This window comes from Salvelinus fontinalis, chromosome 1 (genome assembly GCF_029448725.1).
Source record: "Salvelinus fontinalis isolate EN_2023a chromosome 1, ASM2944872v1, whole genome shotgun sequence".
Classification (NCBI taxonomy): domain Eukaryota; kingdom Metazoa; phylum Chordata; class Actinopteri; order Salmoniformes; family Salmonidae; genus Salvelinus; species Salvelinus fontinalis.
In genome coordinates this window covers 81960110-81975390 of record NC_074665.1, presented here as the reverse complement: position 1 = coordinate 81975390, position 15281 = coordinate 81960110, and the positions used below count along the sequence as shown (strand labels likewise).

The 15281-nt window shown below is 38.3% G+C and overlaps 1 protein-coding gene across 2 annotated transcripts in view; it reads left to right on the top strand.

The window, feature by feature from the left end:
• Nucleotides 1-15281, top strand: part of LOC129862766 (putative thiamine transporter SLC35F3) — a 182447-nt gene that overhangs the window by 125044 nt on the left and 42122 nt on the right. For both annotated transcript variants that reach the window (XM_055934726.1, XM_055934734.1), the window contains 3 exons: nt 1080-1306; nt 1429-1550; nt 13793-13901. In XM_055934726.1, the coding sequence (XP_055790701.1) occupies nt 1080-1306; nt 1429-1550; nt 13793-13901 (458 nt within the window). The remainder of the gene's footprint in view (nt 1-1079; nt 1307-1428; nt 1551-13792; nt 13902-15281) is intronic.

Here is a 15281-nt window from a genome sequence, read left to right as displayed (position 1 = left end):
CTCTACTCTGGTCTCATATTGTAGTGCCGTAGACAACTCTTCTAAAACACTACCCTGGTATCATATTGTAGTGCCGTAGACAACTCTTCTAAATCACTACCCTGGTCTCATATTGTAGTGCTGTAGACAACTCTTCTAAATCTCTCCCCTGGTCTCATATTGTAGTGCCGTAGACAACTCTTCTAAATCTCTACCCTGGTCTCATATTGTAGTGCTGTAGACAACTCTTCTAAAACACTACCCTGGTATCATATTGTAGTGCCGTAGACAACTCTTCTAAATCACTACCCTGGTATCATATTGTAGTGCTGTAGACAACTCTTCTAAATCACTACCCTGGTCTCATATTGTAGTGCTGTAGACAACTCTTCTAAATCTCTACTCTGGTCTCATATTGTAGTGCTGTAGACAACTCTTCTAAATCTCTACTCTGGTCTCATACTGTAGTGCTGTAGACAACTCTTCTAAATCTCTACTCTGGTCTCATATTGTAGTGCTGTAGACAACTCTTCTAAATCTCTACTCTGGTCTCATATTGTAGTGCTGTAGACAACTCTTCTAAATCTCTACTCTGGTCTCATATTGTAGTGCTGTAGACAACTCTTCTAAATCTCTACTCTGGTCTCATATTGTAGTGCTGTAGACAACTCTTCTAAATCTCTACTCTGGTCTCATATTGTAGTGCTGTAGACAACTCTTCTAAATCTCTACTCTGGTCTCATACTGTAGTGATGTAGACAACTCTTCTAAAACACTACCCTGGTATCATATTGTAGTGCTGTAGACAACTCTTCTAAATCTCTACCCTGGTCTCATACTGTAGTGATGTAGACAACTCTTCTAAAACACTACCCTGGTCTCATATTGTGGTTATGTAGATAACTCTTCTAAATCTCTACTCTGGTCTCATATTGTAGTGCTGTAGACAACTCTTCTAAATCTCTACCCTGGTCTGATACCGTAGTGATGTAGACAACTCTTCTAAATCTCTACTCTGGTCTCATATTGTGGTTATGTAGATAACTCTTCTAAATCTCTACTCTGGTCTCATAGTTTACTACTGTTTTCTTTGTGCTCAGGAGAAGATCGTCCCAGAGAGAATGTGGTGGGCAGCACAGCAGACGGCCAGGCGGCAAACGGCGGGGCGCCGGGGGCGGAGCCTGCTACGGGGAGGTGGAGACTTCGTTGCTGCATCAAAATCACGGCCGTACAGGTGCGGAAGGCGCTGTGGGGCGTTGCCATGGTGATGTGTGTGTGCTCATCGTGGGCGGGGTCCACCCAGCTCGCCAAGCTCACCTTTAAGCAGGTAAAGAACCCGACGAAGTTGCATGCTAGACACACACAAACTCAGATTGACACGATCCACCACTGAAGGCCAGATGAAACCTGTTAATAAGAATGTTAAAGTAATTTGTTTTGGATACCCAGTTTGACGCTCCCTTCACCCTCACCTGGTTCGCCACCACCTGGAACTGCCTGTTCTTCCCCCTCTACTACATCGGACACCTGTGTAAGAGCCCTGAGAGACAGACCCCCAGACAGAGGTTCAGGTAATCAATCAATCAATACAATGTATTTATACTGTTTACATCAACTGTTGTCCTAAAGGTTTAACAAAGGACACCAGGGGACAAAGAAGGAGTGAAAACTATTTCAGACTGCATTGAGAGGCATAGCAGAGTATCATGGAAACCCAAATGTAGCCTTGTTGTAACATAATATGCCATTTTATCAAGTTTATACATCATAATGGTGGCTCTGGTGTTTCATCATGGCTCTGGGATTAATATTTCCTCTGGGTGTCTAAAAGTGGAGGTAAAAAGTCATTACTTTCCTGAGTTAGGTGGGAGGTGTAGTGTGTTGAACTGCAGCAGTCTCTAGATGGACAAAAGTCTGTGCCTACAGTTAGATCAGCTTAGTCACATGACGTGCTCTTCCTCTGAGAGGAATTCCTTATCTCTACAACCCACTGGGCTGCTGCTGCACACACATAGAACTGTGTGTGTGTGTGCGTGTGTGAGTGCGTGTGTGTGTGTGTGAGTGCGTTCGTGTGTGCATACATGCCTCCATGCCTGTGAGTGCTTCCAGTCATTCGCTTGTGCTCGTACGTATGTGTCTGTGCATGCTTGCATGTGTGTGCGTGTTTGTCAGAGGTTCTAAGAGTGCTTATGCAAGGATCTGGTTCTGGGCTCTCCCTGCTCCCCTGGCTCCGACTGTGTGGCCTGCATACTGAACAGCCTTTATAATGTTATCTAACACAGCCGTAATAATGTTAGCCTTCTTTCTGACACAGCCTTTATAATGTTAGCTTACTAACACAGCCTTTATAATGTTATCTTACTAACACAGCCTTTATAATGTTATCTTACTAACACAGCCTTTATAATGTTATCTTACTAACACAGACTTTATAATGTTATCTTTCTAACACAGCCTTTATAATGTTAGCTTACTAACACAGCCTTTATAATGTTATCTTACTAACACAGCCTTTATAATGTTATCTTACTAACACAGACTTTATAATGTTATCTTTCTAACACAGCCTTTATCATGTTATCTTTCTAACACAGCCTTTATCATGTTATCTTTCTAACACAGCCTTTATCATGTTATCTTTCTAACACAGCCTTTATCATGTTATCTTTCTAACACAGCCTTTATCATGTTATCTTTCTAACACAGCCTTTATAATGTTATCTAACACAGCCTTTATAATGTTATCTTACTAACACAGCCTTTATAATGTTAGCTTACTAACACAGCCTTTTTAATGTTATCTTACTAACACAGCCTTTATAATGTTAGCTTACTAACACAGCCTTTATAATGTTATCTTTCTAACACAGCCTTTATCATGTTATCTTTCTAACACAGCCTTTATCATGTTATCTTTCTAACACAGCCTTTATCATGTTATCTTTCTAACACAGCCTTTATCATGTTATCTTTCTAACACAGCCTTTATCATGTTATCTTTCTAACACAGCCTTTATAATGTTATCTAACACAGCCTTTATAATGTTATCTTACTAACACAGCCTTTATAATGTTAGCTTACTAACACAGCCTTTTTAATGTTATCTTACTAACACAGCCTTTATAATGTTAGCTTACTAACACAGCCTTTATAATGTTATCTTTCTAACACAGCCTTTATCATGTTATCTTTCTAACACAGCCTTTATCATGTTATCTTTCTAACACAGCCTTTATCATGTTATCTTTCTAACACAGCCTTTATAATGTTATCTAACACAGCCTTTATAATGTTATCTTACTAACACAGCCTTTATAATGTTATCTTACTAACACAGCCTTTATAATGTTAGCTTACTAACACAGCCTTTATAATGTTAGCTTACTAACACAGCCTTTATAATGTTAGCTTTCTGACACAGCCTTTATAATGTTAGCTTTCTTTCTGACACAGCCTTTATAATGTTAGCTTACTAACACAGCCTTTATAATGTTAGCTTACTAACACAGCCTTTATAATGTTATCTTACTAACACAGCCTTTATAATGTTATCTTTCTAACACAGCCTTTATCATGTTAGCTTACTAACACAGCCTTTATAATGTTATCTTACTAACACAGCCTTTATAATGTTATCTTTCTAACACAGCCTTTATAATGTTATCTTACTAACACAGCCTTTATAATGTTATCTTTCTAACACAGCCTTTATCATGTTATCTTTCTAACACAGCCTTTATCATGTTATCTTTCTAACACAGCCTTTATCATGTTATCTTTCTAACACAGCCTTTATAATGTTATCTAACACAGCCTTTATAATGTTATCTTACTAACACAGCCTTTATAATGTTAGCTTACTAACACAGCCTTTATAATGTTAGCTTACTAACACAGCCTTTATAATGTTAGCTTACTAACACAGCCTTTATAATGTTAGCTTTCTGACACAGCCTTTATAATGTTAGCTTTCTTTCTGACACAGCCTTTATAATGTTAGCTTACTAACACAGCCTTTATAATGTTATCTTACTAACACAGCCTTTATAATGTTATCTTACTAACACAGCCTTTATAATGTTATCTTACTAACACAGCCTTTATAATGTTAGCTTACTAACACAGCCTTTATAATGTTATCTTACTAACACAGCCTTTATAATGTTAGCTTACTAACACAGCATTTATAATTTTAGCTTACTAACACAGCCTTTATAATGTTAGCTTACTAACACAGCCTTTATAATGTTAGCTTACTAACACAGCCTTTATAATGTTAGCTTACTAACACAGCCTTTATAATGTTATCTTACTAACACAGACTTTATAATGTTAGCTTACTAACACAGCCTTTATAATGTTAGCTTACTAACACAGCCTTTATAATGTTAGCTTACTAACACAGCTTTTATAATGTTATCTAACACAGCCTTTATAATGTTATCTTACTAACACAGCCTTTATAATGTTATCTTACTAACACAGACTTTATAATGTTATCTTTCTAACACAGCCTTTATAATGTTAGCTTACTAACACAGCCTTTATAATGTTATCTTACTAACACAGCCTTTATAATGTTATCTTACTAACACAGACTTTATAATGTTATCTTTCTAACACAGCCTTTATCATGTTATCTTTCTAACACAGCCTTTATCATGTTATCTTTCTAACACAGCCTTTATCATGTTATCTTTCTAACACAGCCTTTATCATGTTATCTTTCTAACACAGCCTTTATCATGTTATCTTTCTAACACAGCCTTTATAATGTTATCTAACACAGCCTTTATAATGTTATCTTACTAACACAGCCTTTATAATGTTAGCTTACTAACACAGCCTTTTTAATGTTATCTTACTAACACAGCCTTTATAATGTTAGCTTACTAACACAGCCTTTATAATGTTATCTTTCTAACACAGCCTTTATCATGTTATCTTTCTAACACAGCCTTTATCATGTTATCTTTCTAACACAGCCTTTATCATGTTATCTTTCTAACACAGCCTTTATAATGTTATCTAACACAGCCTTTATAATGTTATCTTACTAACACAGCCTTTATAATGTTATCTTACTAACACAGCCTTTATAATGTTAGCTTACTAACACAGCCTTTATAATGTTAGCTTACTAACACAGCCTTTATAATGTTAGCTTTCTGACACAGCCTTTATAATGTTAGCTTTCTTTCTGACACAGCCTTTATAATGTTAGCTTACTAACACAGCCTTTATAATGTTAGCTTACTAACACAGCCTTTATAATGTTATCTTACTAACACAGCCTTTATAATGTTATCTTTCTAACACAGCCTTTATCATGTTAGCTTACTAACACAGCCTTTATAATGTTATCTTACTAACACAGCCTTTATAATGTTATCTTTCTAACACAGCCTTTATAATGTTAGCTTACTAACACAGCCTTTATAATGTTATCTTTCTAACACAGCCTTTATCATGTTATCTTTCTAACACAGCCTTTATCATGTTATCTTTCTAACACAGCCTTTATCATGTTATCTTTCTAACACAGCCTTTATAATGTTATCTAACACAGCCTTTATAATGTTATCTTACTAACACAGCCTTTATAATGTTAGCTTACTAACACAGCCTTTATAATGTTAGCTTACTAACACAGCCTTTATAATGTTAGCTTACTAACACAGCCTTTATAATGTTAGCTTTCTGACACAGCCTTTATAATGTTAGCTTTCTTTCTGACACAGCCTTTATAATGTTAGCTTACTAACACAGCCTTTATAATGTTATCTTACTAACACAGCCTTTATAATGTTATCTTACTAACACAGCCTTTATAATGTTATCTTACTAACACAGCCTTTATAATGTTAGCTTACTAACACAGCCTTTATAATGTTATCTTACTAACACAGCCTTTATAATGTTAGCTTACTAACACAGCATTTATAATTTTAGCTTACTAACACAGCCTTTATAATGTTAGCTTACTAACACAGCCTTTATAATGTTAGCTTACTAACACAGCCTTTATAATGTTAGCTTACTAACACAGCCTTTATAATGTTATCTTACTAACACAGACTTTATAATGTTAGCTTACTAACACAGCCTTTATAATGTTAGCTTACTAACACAGCCTTTATAATGTTAGCTTACTAACACAGCTTTTATAATGTTATCTAACACAGCCTTTATAATGTTAGCTTACTAACCCAGCCTTTATAATGTTAGCTTACTAACACAGCCTCTATAATGTTAGCTTACTAACACAGCCTTTATAATGTTAGCTTACTAACCCAGCCTTTATAATGTTAGCTTACTAACACAGCCTTTATAATGTTAGCTTACTAACACAGCCTTTATAATGTTAGCTTACTAACACAGCCTTTATAATGTTATCTAACACAGCCTTTATAATGTTAGCTTACTAACACAGCCTTTATAATGTTAGCTTTCTGACACAGCCTTTATAATGTTAGCTTTCTTTCTGACACAGCCTTTATAATGTTAGCTTACTAACACAGCCTTTATAATGTTAGCTTACTAACACAGCCTTTATAATGTTATCTTACTAACACAGCCTTTATAATGTTATCTTTCTAACACAGCCTTTATCATGTTAGCTTACTAACACAGCCTTTATAATGTTATCTTACTAACACAGCCTTTATAATGTTATCTTTCTAACACAGCCTTTATAATGTTAGCTTACTAACACAGCCTTTATAATGTTATCTTTCTAACACAGCCTTTATCATGTTATCTTTCTAACACAGCCTTTATCATGTTATCTTTCTAACACAGCCTTTATCATGTTATCTTTCTAACACAGCCTTTATAATGTTATCTAACACAGCCTTTATAATGTTATCTTACTAACACAGCCTTTATAATGTTAGCTTACTAACACAGCCTTTATAATGTTAGCTTACTAACACAGCCTTTATAATGTTAGCTTACTAACACAGCCTTTATAATGTTAGCTTTCTGACACAGCCTTTATAATGTTAGCTTTCTTTCTGACACAGCCTTTATAATGTTAGCTTACTAACACAGCCTTTATAATGTTATCTTACTAACACAGCCTTTATAATGTTATCTTACTAACACAGCCTTTATAATGTTATCTTACTAACACAGCCTTTATAATGTTAGCTTACTAACACAGCCTTTATAATGTTATCTTACTAACACAGCCTTTATAATGTTAGCTTACTAACACAGCATTTATAATTTTAGCTTACTAACACAGCCTTTATAATGTTAGCTTACTAACACAGCCTTTATAATGTTAGCTTACTAACACAGCCTTTATAATGTTAGCTTACTAACACAGCCTTTATAATGTTATCTTACTAACACAGACTTTATAATGTTAGCTTACTAACACAGCCTTTATAATGTTAGCTTACTAACACAGCCTTTATAATGTTAGCTTACTAACACAGCTTTTATAATGTTATCTAACACAGCCTTTATAATGTTAGCTTACTAACCCAGCCTTTATAATGTTAGCTTACTAACACAGCCTCTATAATGTTAGCTTACTAACACAGCCTTTATAATGTTAGCTTACTAACCCAGCCTTTATAATGTTAGCTTACTAACACAGCCTTTATAATGTTAGCTTACTAACACAGCCTTTATAATGTTAGCTTACTAACACAGCCTTTATAATGTTATCTAACACAGCCTTTATAATGTTAGCTTACTAACTCAGCCTTTATAATGTTAGCTTGCTAACACAGCCTTTATAATGTTAGCTTACTAACACTGCCTTTATAATGTTATCTAACACAGCCTTTATAATATTAGCTTACCTACACAGCCTTTATAATGTTAGCTTACTAACACAGCCTTTATACTGTTAGCTTACTAACACAGCCTTTATAATGTTATCTAACCCAGCCTTTATAATGTTAGCTTACTAACCCAGCCTTTATAATGTTATCTAACACAGCCTTTATAATGTTAGCTTACTAACCCAGCCTTTATAATGTTATCTAACACAGCCTTTATAATGTTAGCTTACTAACCCCGCCTTTATAATGTTAGCTTACAAACACAGCCTTTATAATGTTAGCTTACTAACACAGCCTTTATAATGTTAGCTTACAAACACAGCCTTTATAATGTTAGCTTACTAACCCAGCCTTTATAATGTTAGCTTACTAACACAGCCTCTATAATGTTAGCTTACTAACACAGCCTTTATAATGTTAGCTTACTAACACAGCCTTTATAATGTTAGCTTACTAACACAGCCTTTCTAATGTTAGCTTACTAACACAGCCTTTATAATGTTATCTAACACAGCCTTTATAATGTTAGCTTACTAACACAGCCTTTATACTGTTAGCTTACTAACACAGCCTTTATAATGTTATCTAACACAGCCTTTATAATGTTAGCTTACTAACCCAGCCTTTATAATGTTAGCTTACTAACCCAGCCTTTATAATGTTATCTAACACAGCCTTTATAATGTTAGCTTACTAACCCAGCCTTTATAATGATAGCTTACTAACCAGCCTTTATAATGTTAGCTTACTAACCCAGCCTTTATAATGTTATCTAACACAGCCTTTATAATGTTAACTTACTAACCCAGCCTTTATAATGTTAGCTTACTAACACAGCCTTTATAATGTTAGCTTACTAACACAGCCTTTATAATGTTAGCTTGCAAACACAGCCTTTATAATGTTAGCTTACTAACCCAGCCTTTATAATGGTAGCTTACTAACACAGCCTTTATAATGTTAGCTTGCAAACACAGCCTTTATAATGTTAGCTTACTAACCCAGCCTTTATAATGTTAGCTTACTAACACAGCCTTTATAATGTTAGCTTACTAACCCAGCCTTTATAATGATAGCTTACTAACACAGCCTTTATAATGTTAGCTTACTAACCCCGCCTTTATAATGTTATCTAACACAGCCTTTATAATGTTAACTTACTAACCCAGCCTTTATAATGTTAACTTACTAACCCAGCCTTTATAATGTTAGCTTACTAACACAGCCTTTATAATGTTATCTAACACAGCCTTTATAATGTTAGCTTACTAACACAGCCTTTATACTGTTAGCTTACTAACACAGCCTTTATAATGTTATCTAACACAGCCTTTATAATGTTAGCTTACTAACCCAGCCTTTATAATGTTAGCTTACTAACCCAGCCTTTATAATGATAGCTTACTAACCAGCCTTTATAATGTTAGCTTACTAACCCAGCCTTTATAATGTTATCTAACACAGCCTTTATAATGTTAACTTACTAACCCAGCCTTTATAATGTTAGCTTACTAACACAGCCTTTATAATGTTAGCTTACTAACACAGCCTTTATAATGTTAGCTTGCAAACACAGCCTTTATAATGTTAGCTTACTAACCCAGCCTTTATAATGGTAGCTTACTAACACAGCCTTTATAATGTTAGCTTGCAAACACAGCCTTTATAATGTTAGCTTACTAACCCAGCCTTTATAATGTTAGCTTACTAACACAGCCTTTATAATGTTAGCTTACTAACCCAGCCTTTATAATGATAGCTTACTAACACAGCCTTTATAATGTTAGCTTACTAACCCCGCCTTTATAATGTTATCTAACACAGCCTTTATAATGTTAACTTACTAACCCAGCCTTTATAATGTTAGCTTACTAACACAGCCTTTATAATGTTAGCTTACTAACACAGCCTTTATAATGTTAGCTTGCAAACACAGCCTTTATAATGTTAGCTTACTAACCCAGCCTTTATAATGTTAGCTTACTAACACAGCCTCTATAATGTTAGCTTACTAACACAGCCTTTATAATGTTAGCTTACTAACACAGCCTTTATAATGTTAGCTTACTAACACAGCCTTTATAATGTTAGCTTACTAACACAGCCTTTATAATGTTAGCTTACTATCTGGCAGATAGCCTAAACCTGGAGGCTCAAGCTACAGTAGCTACCCCACCTGGCATTGTTCAGTTCAGTAATTGATGTGTCAGTAAGATTGTCTAGGTGCAATATAATTGTCTGGTTGGCAGCCTGGATGGGACCAGGACGGGAATGGAGAGCTGGCAGTCTGGATGGGCCTGGACCGGGATGGAGAGCAGGCAGCCTGGATGGGTCTGGACCGGGATGGAGAGCTGGCAGCCTGGATGGGTCTGGACCGGGATGGAGAGAAGGCAGCCTGGATGGGCCTGGACCGGGATGGAGAGCTGGCAGCCTGGATGGGTCTGGACCGGGATGGAGAGCTGGCAGCCAGGATGGGCCTGGACCGGGATGGAGAGCTGGCAGCCTGGATGGGACTGGACCGGGATGGAGAGCTGGCAGCCTGGATGGTACTGGACCGGGATGGAGAGAAGGCAGCCTGGATGGGACTGGACCGGGATGGAGAGAAGGCAGCCTGGATGGGACTGGACCGGGATGGAGAGCTGGCAGCCTGGATGGGACTGGACCGGGATGGAGAGCTGGCAGCCAGGATGGGCCTGGACCGGGATGGAGAGAAGGCAGCCTGGATGGGCCTGGACCGGGATGGAGAGAAGGCAGCCAGGATGGGCCTGGACCGGGATGGAGAGCAGGCAGCCTGGATGGGCCTGGACCGGGATGGAGACAAGGCAGCCTGGATGGGTCTGGACCGGGATGGAGAGCTGGCAGCCTGGATGGGTCTGGACCGGGATGGAGAGCTGGCAGCCTGGATGGGTCTGGACCGGGATGGAGAGAAGGCAGCCTGGATGGGCCTGGACCGGGATGGAGAGCTGGCAGCCTGGATGGGTCTGGACCGGGATGGAGAGCTGGCAGCCAGGATGGGCCTGGACCGGGATGGAGAGCTGGCAGCCTGGATGGGACTGGACCGGGATGGAGAGAAGGCAGCCTGGATGGGACTGGACCGGGATGGAGAGAAGGCAGCCTGGATGGGCCTGGACCGGGATGGAGAGCTGGCAGCCAGGATGGGCCTGGACCGGGATGGAGAGCTGGCAGCCAGGATGGGACTGGACCGGGATGGAGACAAGGCAGCCTGGATGGGACTGGACCGGGATGAAGAGCTGGCAGCCAGGATGGGACTGGACCGGGATGGAGAGCTAGCAGCCTGGATGGTACTGGACCGGGATGGAGATGAACCAGGAGCTCCAGTTACTCCTGACCAGTTTACATACCAGTCTTTATGTTTACCTTTAAGATATACTTTGGGACTAGGTCCTTAATCTACTTTTTGATCTACTTGGTTAGCACAGTGACTGTAAGTCTATGGGTATCTGCTAGTATGCTAGAATGCCAAGAGTGTGCAACGCTGTCATCAAGGCAAAGGGTGGCTACTTTGAAGAATCTAAAATGTATTTTGATTTGTTTAACACGTTTTTGTTTACTACATGATTCCATGTGTGTTGTTTCATAGTTTTGATGTCTTCACTATTATTCTACAATGTAGAAAATAGTAAAAATAAAGAAAAACCCTTGAATAAGTAGGTGTGTCCAAACTTTAGACTGCTACTGTACATATGTCTTATTTTACATATCGATACTTGGAGTCAAAATATCATTTTAAACTGGGTGGTTTGAACCCTGAATGCTGATTGGCTGACAGCCGTATACCACGGGTATGATAAAACATTTGTTTTTCCTGCTCTAATTACGTTGGTAACCAGTTTATAATAGCAATAAGGCACTTCGGGGGTTTGTGGTCTATGGTCAATATAGCACGGCTAAGGGCTGTGTCCAGGCACTAAGAACAGCCCTTAGCAGTGGTATATTGGCCATATAACACACCCCATTATTGCTTAAATATAATATCATCCAAAATAATATTGTGATATTTAACTGTATCGATTTCCCCCCATCACTAGCATAGACTATGAATACTAACACTAATGTTGTATACTAAAATGTCATTGTGTTTGTTTACATGTGTTTGTGCTGTGTGAGCTTGTGTTTGTTTATTTGTCTGTGTTTGTACATATACAGTTGAAGTCGGAAGTTTACATACACCTTAGCAACATATATTTAAACTCATTTTTCACAATTTCTGACATTTAATCCTAGTAAAAATTCCCTGTCTTAGGTCAGTTAGGATCAACACTTTATTTTAAAAATGTGAAATGTCAGAATAATAGTAGAGAGAATCATTTATTTCAGCTTTTATTTCTTTCATCACATTCCCAGTGAGTCAAAAGTTTACATACACTCAATTGGTATTTGGTAGCATTGCCTTTAAATGGTTTAACTTGGGTCAAACGTTTCGGGTAGCCTTCCATAAGCTTCCCACAATAAGTTGGGTGAATTTTGGCCCATTCCTCCTGACAGAGCTGGTGTAACTGAGTCAGGTTTGTAGGCCTCCTTGCTCGCACATGCTTTTTCAGTTCTGCCCACAAATTTTCTATAGGATTGAGGTCAGGGCTTTGTGAGGGCCACTCCAATACCTTGACTTTGTTGTCCTTAAGCCATTTTTAAACAACTTTGGAAGTATGCTTGGGGTCATTGTCCATTTGGAAGACCCATTTGCGACCAAGCTTTAACTTCCTGACTGATGTCTTGAGATGTTGCTTCAATATATCCACATAATTTTCCTTCCTCGTGATGCCATCTATTTTGTGAAGTTCACCAGTCCCTCCTGCAGCAAAGCACCCCCACAACATGATGCTGCCACCCCCGTCCTTCACGATTGGGATGGTGTTCTTCGGCTTGCAAGCGTCCCCCTTTTTCCTCCAAACATAATGATGGTCATTATGGCCAAACAGTTCTATTTTTGTTTCATCAGACCAGAGGACATTTCTCCTAAAAGTACGATCTTTGTCCCCATGTGCAGTTGCAAACCATAGTCTGGCTTTTTTATGGCGGTTTTGGAGCAGTGGCTTCTTCCTTGCTGAGCGGCCTTTCAGGTTATGTCGATATAGGACTCGTTTTACTGTGGATATAGATACTTTTGTACCTGTTTCCTCCAGCATCTTCACAAGGTCCTTTGCTATTGTTCTGGGATTGATTTGCACTTTTCGCAAAGTACGTTCATCTCTAGGAGACAGAACTTGTCTCCTTCCTGAGCTGTATGACGGCTGCGTGGTCCCATGGTGTTTATACTTGCGTACAATTGTTTGTACAGATGAATGTGGTATCTTCAGGTGTTTGGAAATTGCTCCCAAGGATAAATCAGACTTGTGAAGGTCTACTATTTTTTTTCTGAGGTCTTGGCTGATTTCTTTAAATTTTCCCATGATGTCAAGTAAGAGGCACTGAGTTTGAAGGTAGGCCTTGAAATATATCCACAGGTACACCTCCAATTGACTCAAATGATGTCAATTAGCCTATCAGAAGCTTCTAAAGCCATGACATCATTTTCTGGAATTTTCCAAGCTGTTTAAAGGCACAGTCAACTTCGTGTATGTCAAGTTCTGACCCACTGGAATTGCGATACAGTGAATAATAAGTGAAATAATCTGTCTGTGAACAATTGTTGGAGAAATTACTTGTGTCATGCACAAAGTAGATGTCCTAACCGACTTGCCAAAACTATAGTTTGTTAACAAGAAATTTGTGGAGTGGTTGAAAAACGAGTTTTTCATAACTCCAATGTAAGTGTATGTAAACTTCCGACTTCAACTGTACATGTACCTGTGTACTGTGCACGTGTGTCTGTTTGTGTGTGTGTGTGTGTGTGTGTGTGTGTGTGTGTGTGTGTGTGTGTGTGTGTGTGTGTGTGTGTGTGTGTGTGTGTGTGTGTGTGTGTGTGTGTGTGTGTGTGTGTGTGTGTGTGTGTGTGTGTGTGCGTGCGTGCGTACATGCCTGTGGGTGTTCATCTGTGTGTGTTCCTCTCTAGGGAGTGTTGTCGGTTCTTCGGGGACGACGGGCTGACAGCCAAGGTGTTTTTCACTAAGGTGGCTCCGTTTGGCTTGTTGTGGATCCTCACCAACTACCTGTACCTACAGGTACTGCGCTGCTTTCCCCCCATCCTGGGGTGTGTGTGTGTGTGCGCGTGTGTGCGCGTGCGTGCGTGTGTCAGGTTAGGGACTGTGACAGTATTGTATAGTGCCTGCAGGTGTAACAGGTGTCACTGTGCTAGCTAGAGGTCGAGCGATTATGATTTTTCAACACCGATACCGATTATTGGAGGACCCAAAAAAATCCGATACCGATTAGTCGGCCTATTTTTATATATATATTTGTAATGAAGACAATTACAACAATACTGAATGAACACTTTTACTTTAACTTAATATAAAACATAAATAAAATCTATTTAGTCTCAAATAAATAATGAAACATGTTCAATTGGGTTTAAATAATGCAAAAACACAGTGTTGGAGAAGAAAGTAAAAGTGCAATATGTACCAAGTAAAAAAGCTAATGTTTAAGTTCCTTGCTCAGAACATGAGAACATATGAAAGCTGGTGGTTCCTTTTAACATGAGTCTTCAATATTCCCAGTTTTAGGTCGTAGTTATTATAGGAATTATAGGACTATTTCTCTCTATACCGTTTGTATTTCATACCTTTGACTATTGGATGTTCTTATAGGCACTTTAGTATTGCCAGCCTAATCTCGGGAGTTGATAGGCTTGAAGTCATGAACAGTGCTGTGCATCAAGCACTGCTAAGAGCTGCTGGCAAACGCAGTAAAGTGCTGTTTGAATGAATGCTTACGAGCCTGCTTCTGCCTACCACTGCTCAGTCAGACTGCTCTATCAAATCATAGACTTAATTATAACATAATAAACACAGAGAAATACGAGCCTTAGGTCCTTAATATGATCAAATCCGGAAACTATCATTTCGAAAACAAAACGTTTATTCTTTCAGTGAAATACAGAACCGTTCCGTATTTTATCGAACGGACGGCAACCCTAAGTCTAAATATTGCTGTTACATTGCACAACCTTCAATGTTATGTCATAATTATGTAAAATTCTGGCAAGTTAATTACGGTCTTTGTTAGGAAGAAATGGTCTTCACACAGTTCGCAACGAGCCAGGCGGCCCAAACTGCTGCATATACCCTGACTCTGCTTGCACTGGAACGCAAGAGAATTGACACAGTTTCCCTAGTTAAAAGAAAGGCAATATTAACTAAATATGCTGGTTTTTTTTAAATGTACTTGTGTATTGATTTTAAGAAAGGCATTGATGTTAGTGGTTAGGTACACATTGGTGCAACAACAGTGCTTTTTTCGCGAATGCGCTTGTTAAATCATCACCCGTTTGGCGAAGTAGGCTGTGATTCGATGATAAATTAGCAGGCACTGCATTGATTATATGCAACGCAGGACAAGCTAGATAAACTAAGAATATCATCAACCATGTGTAGTTAATT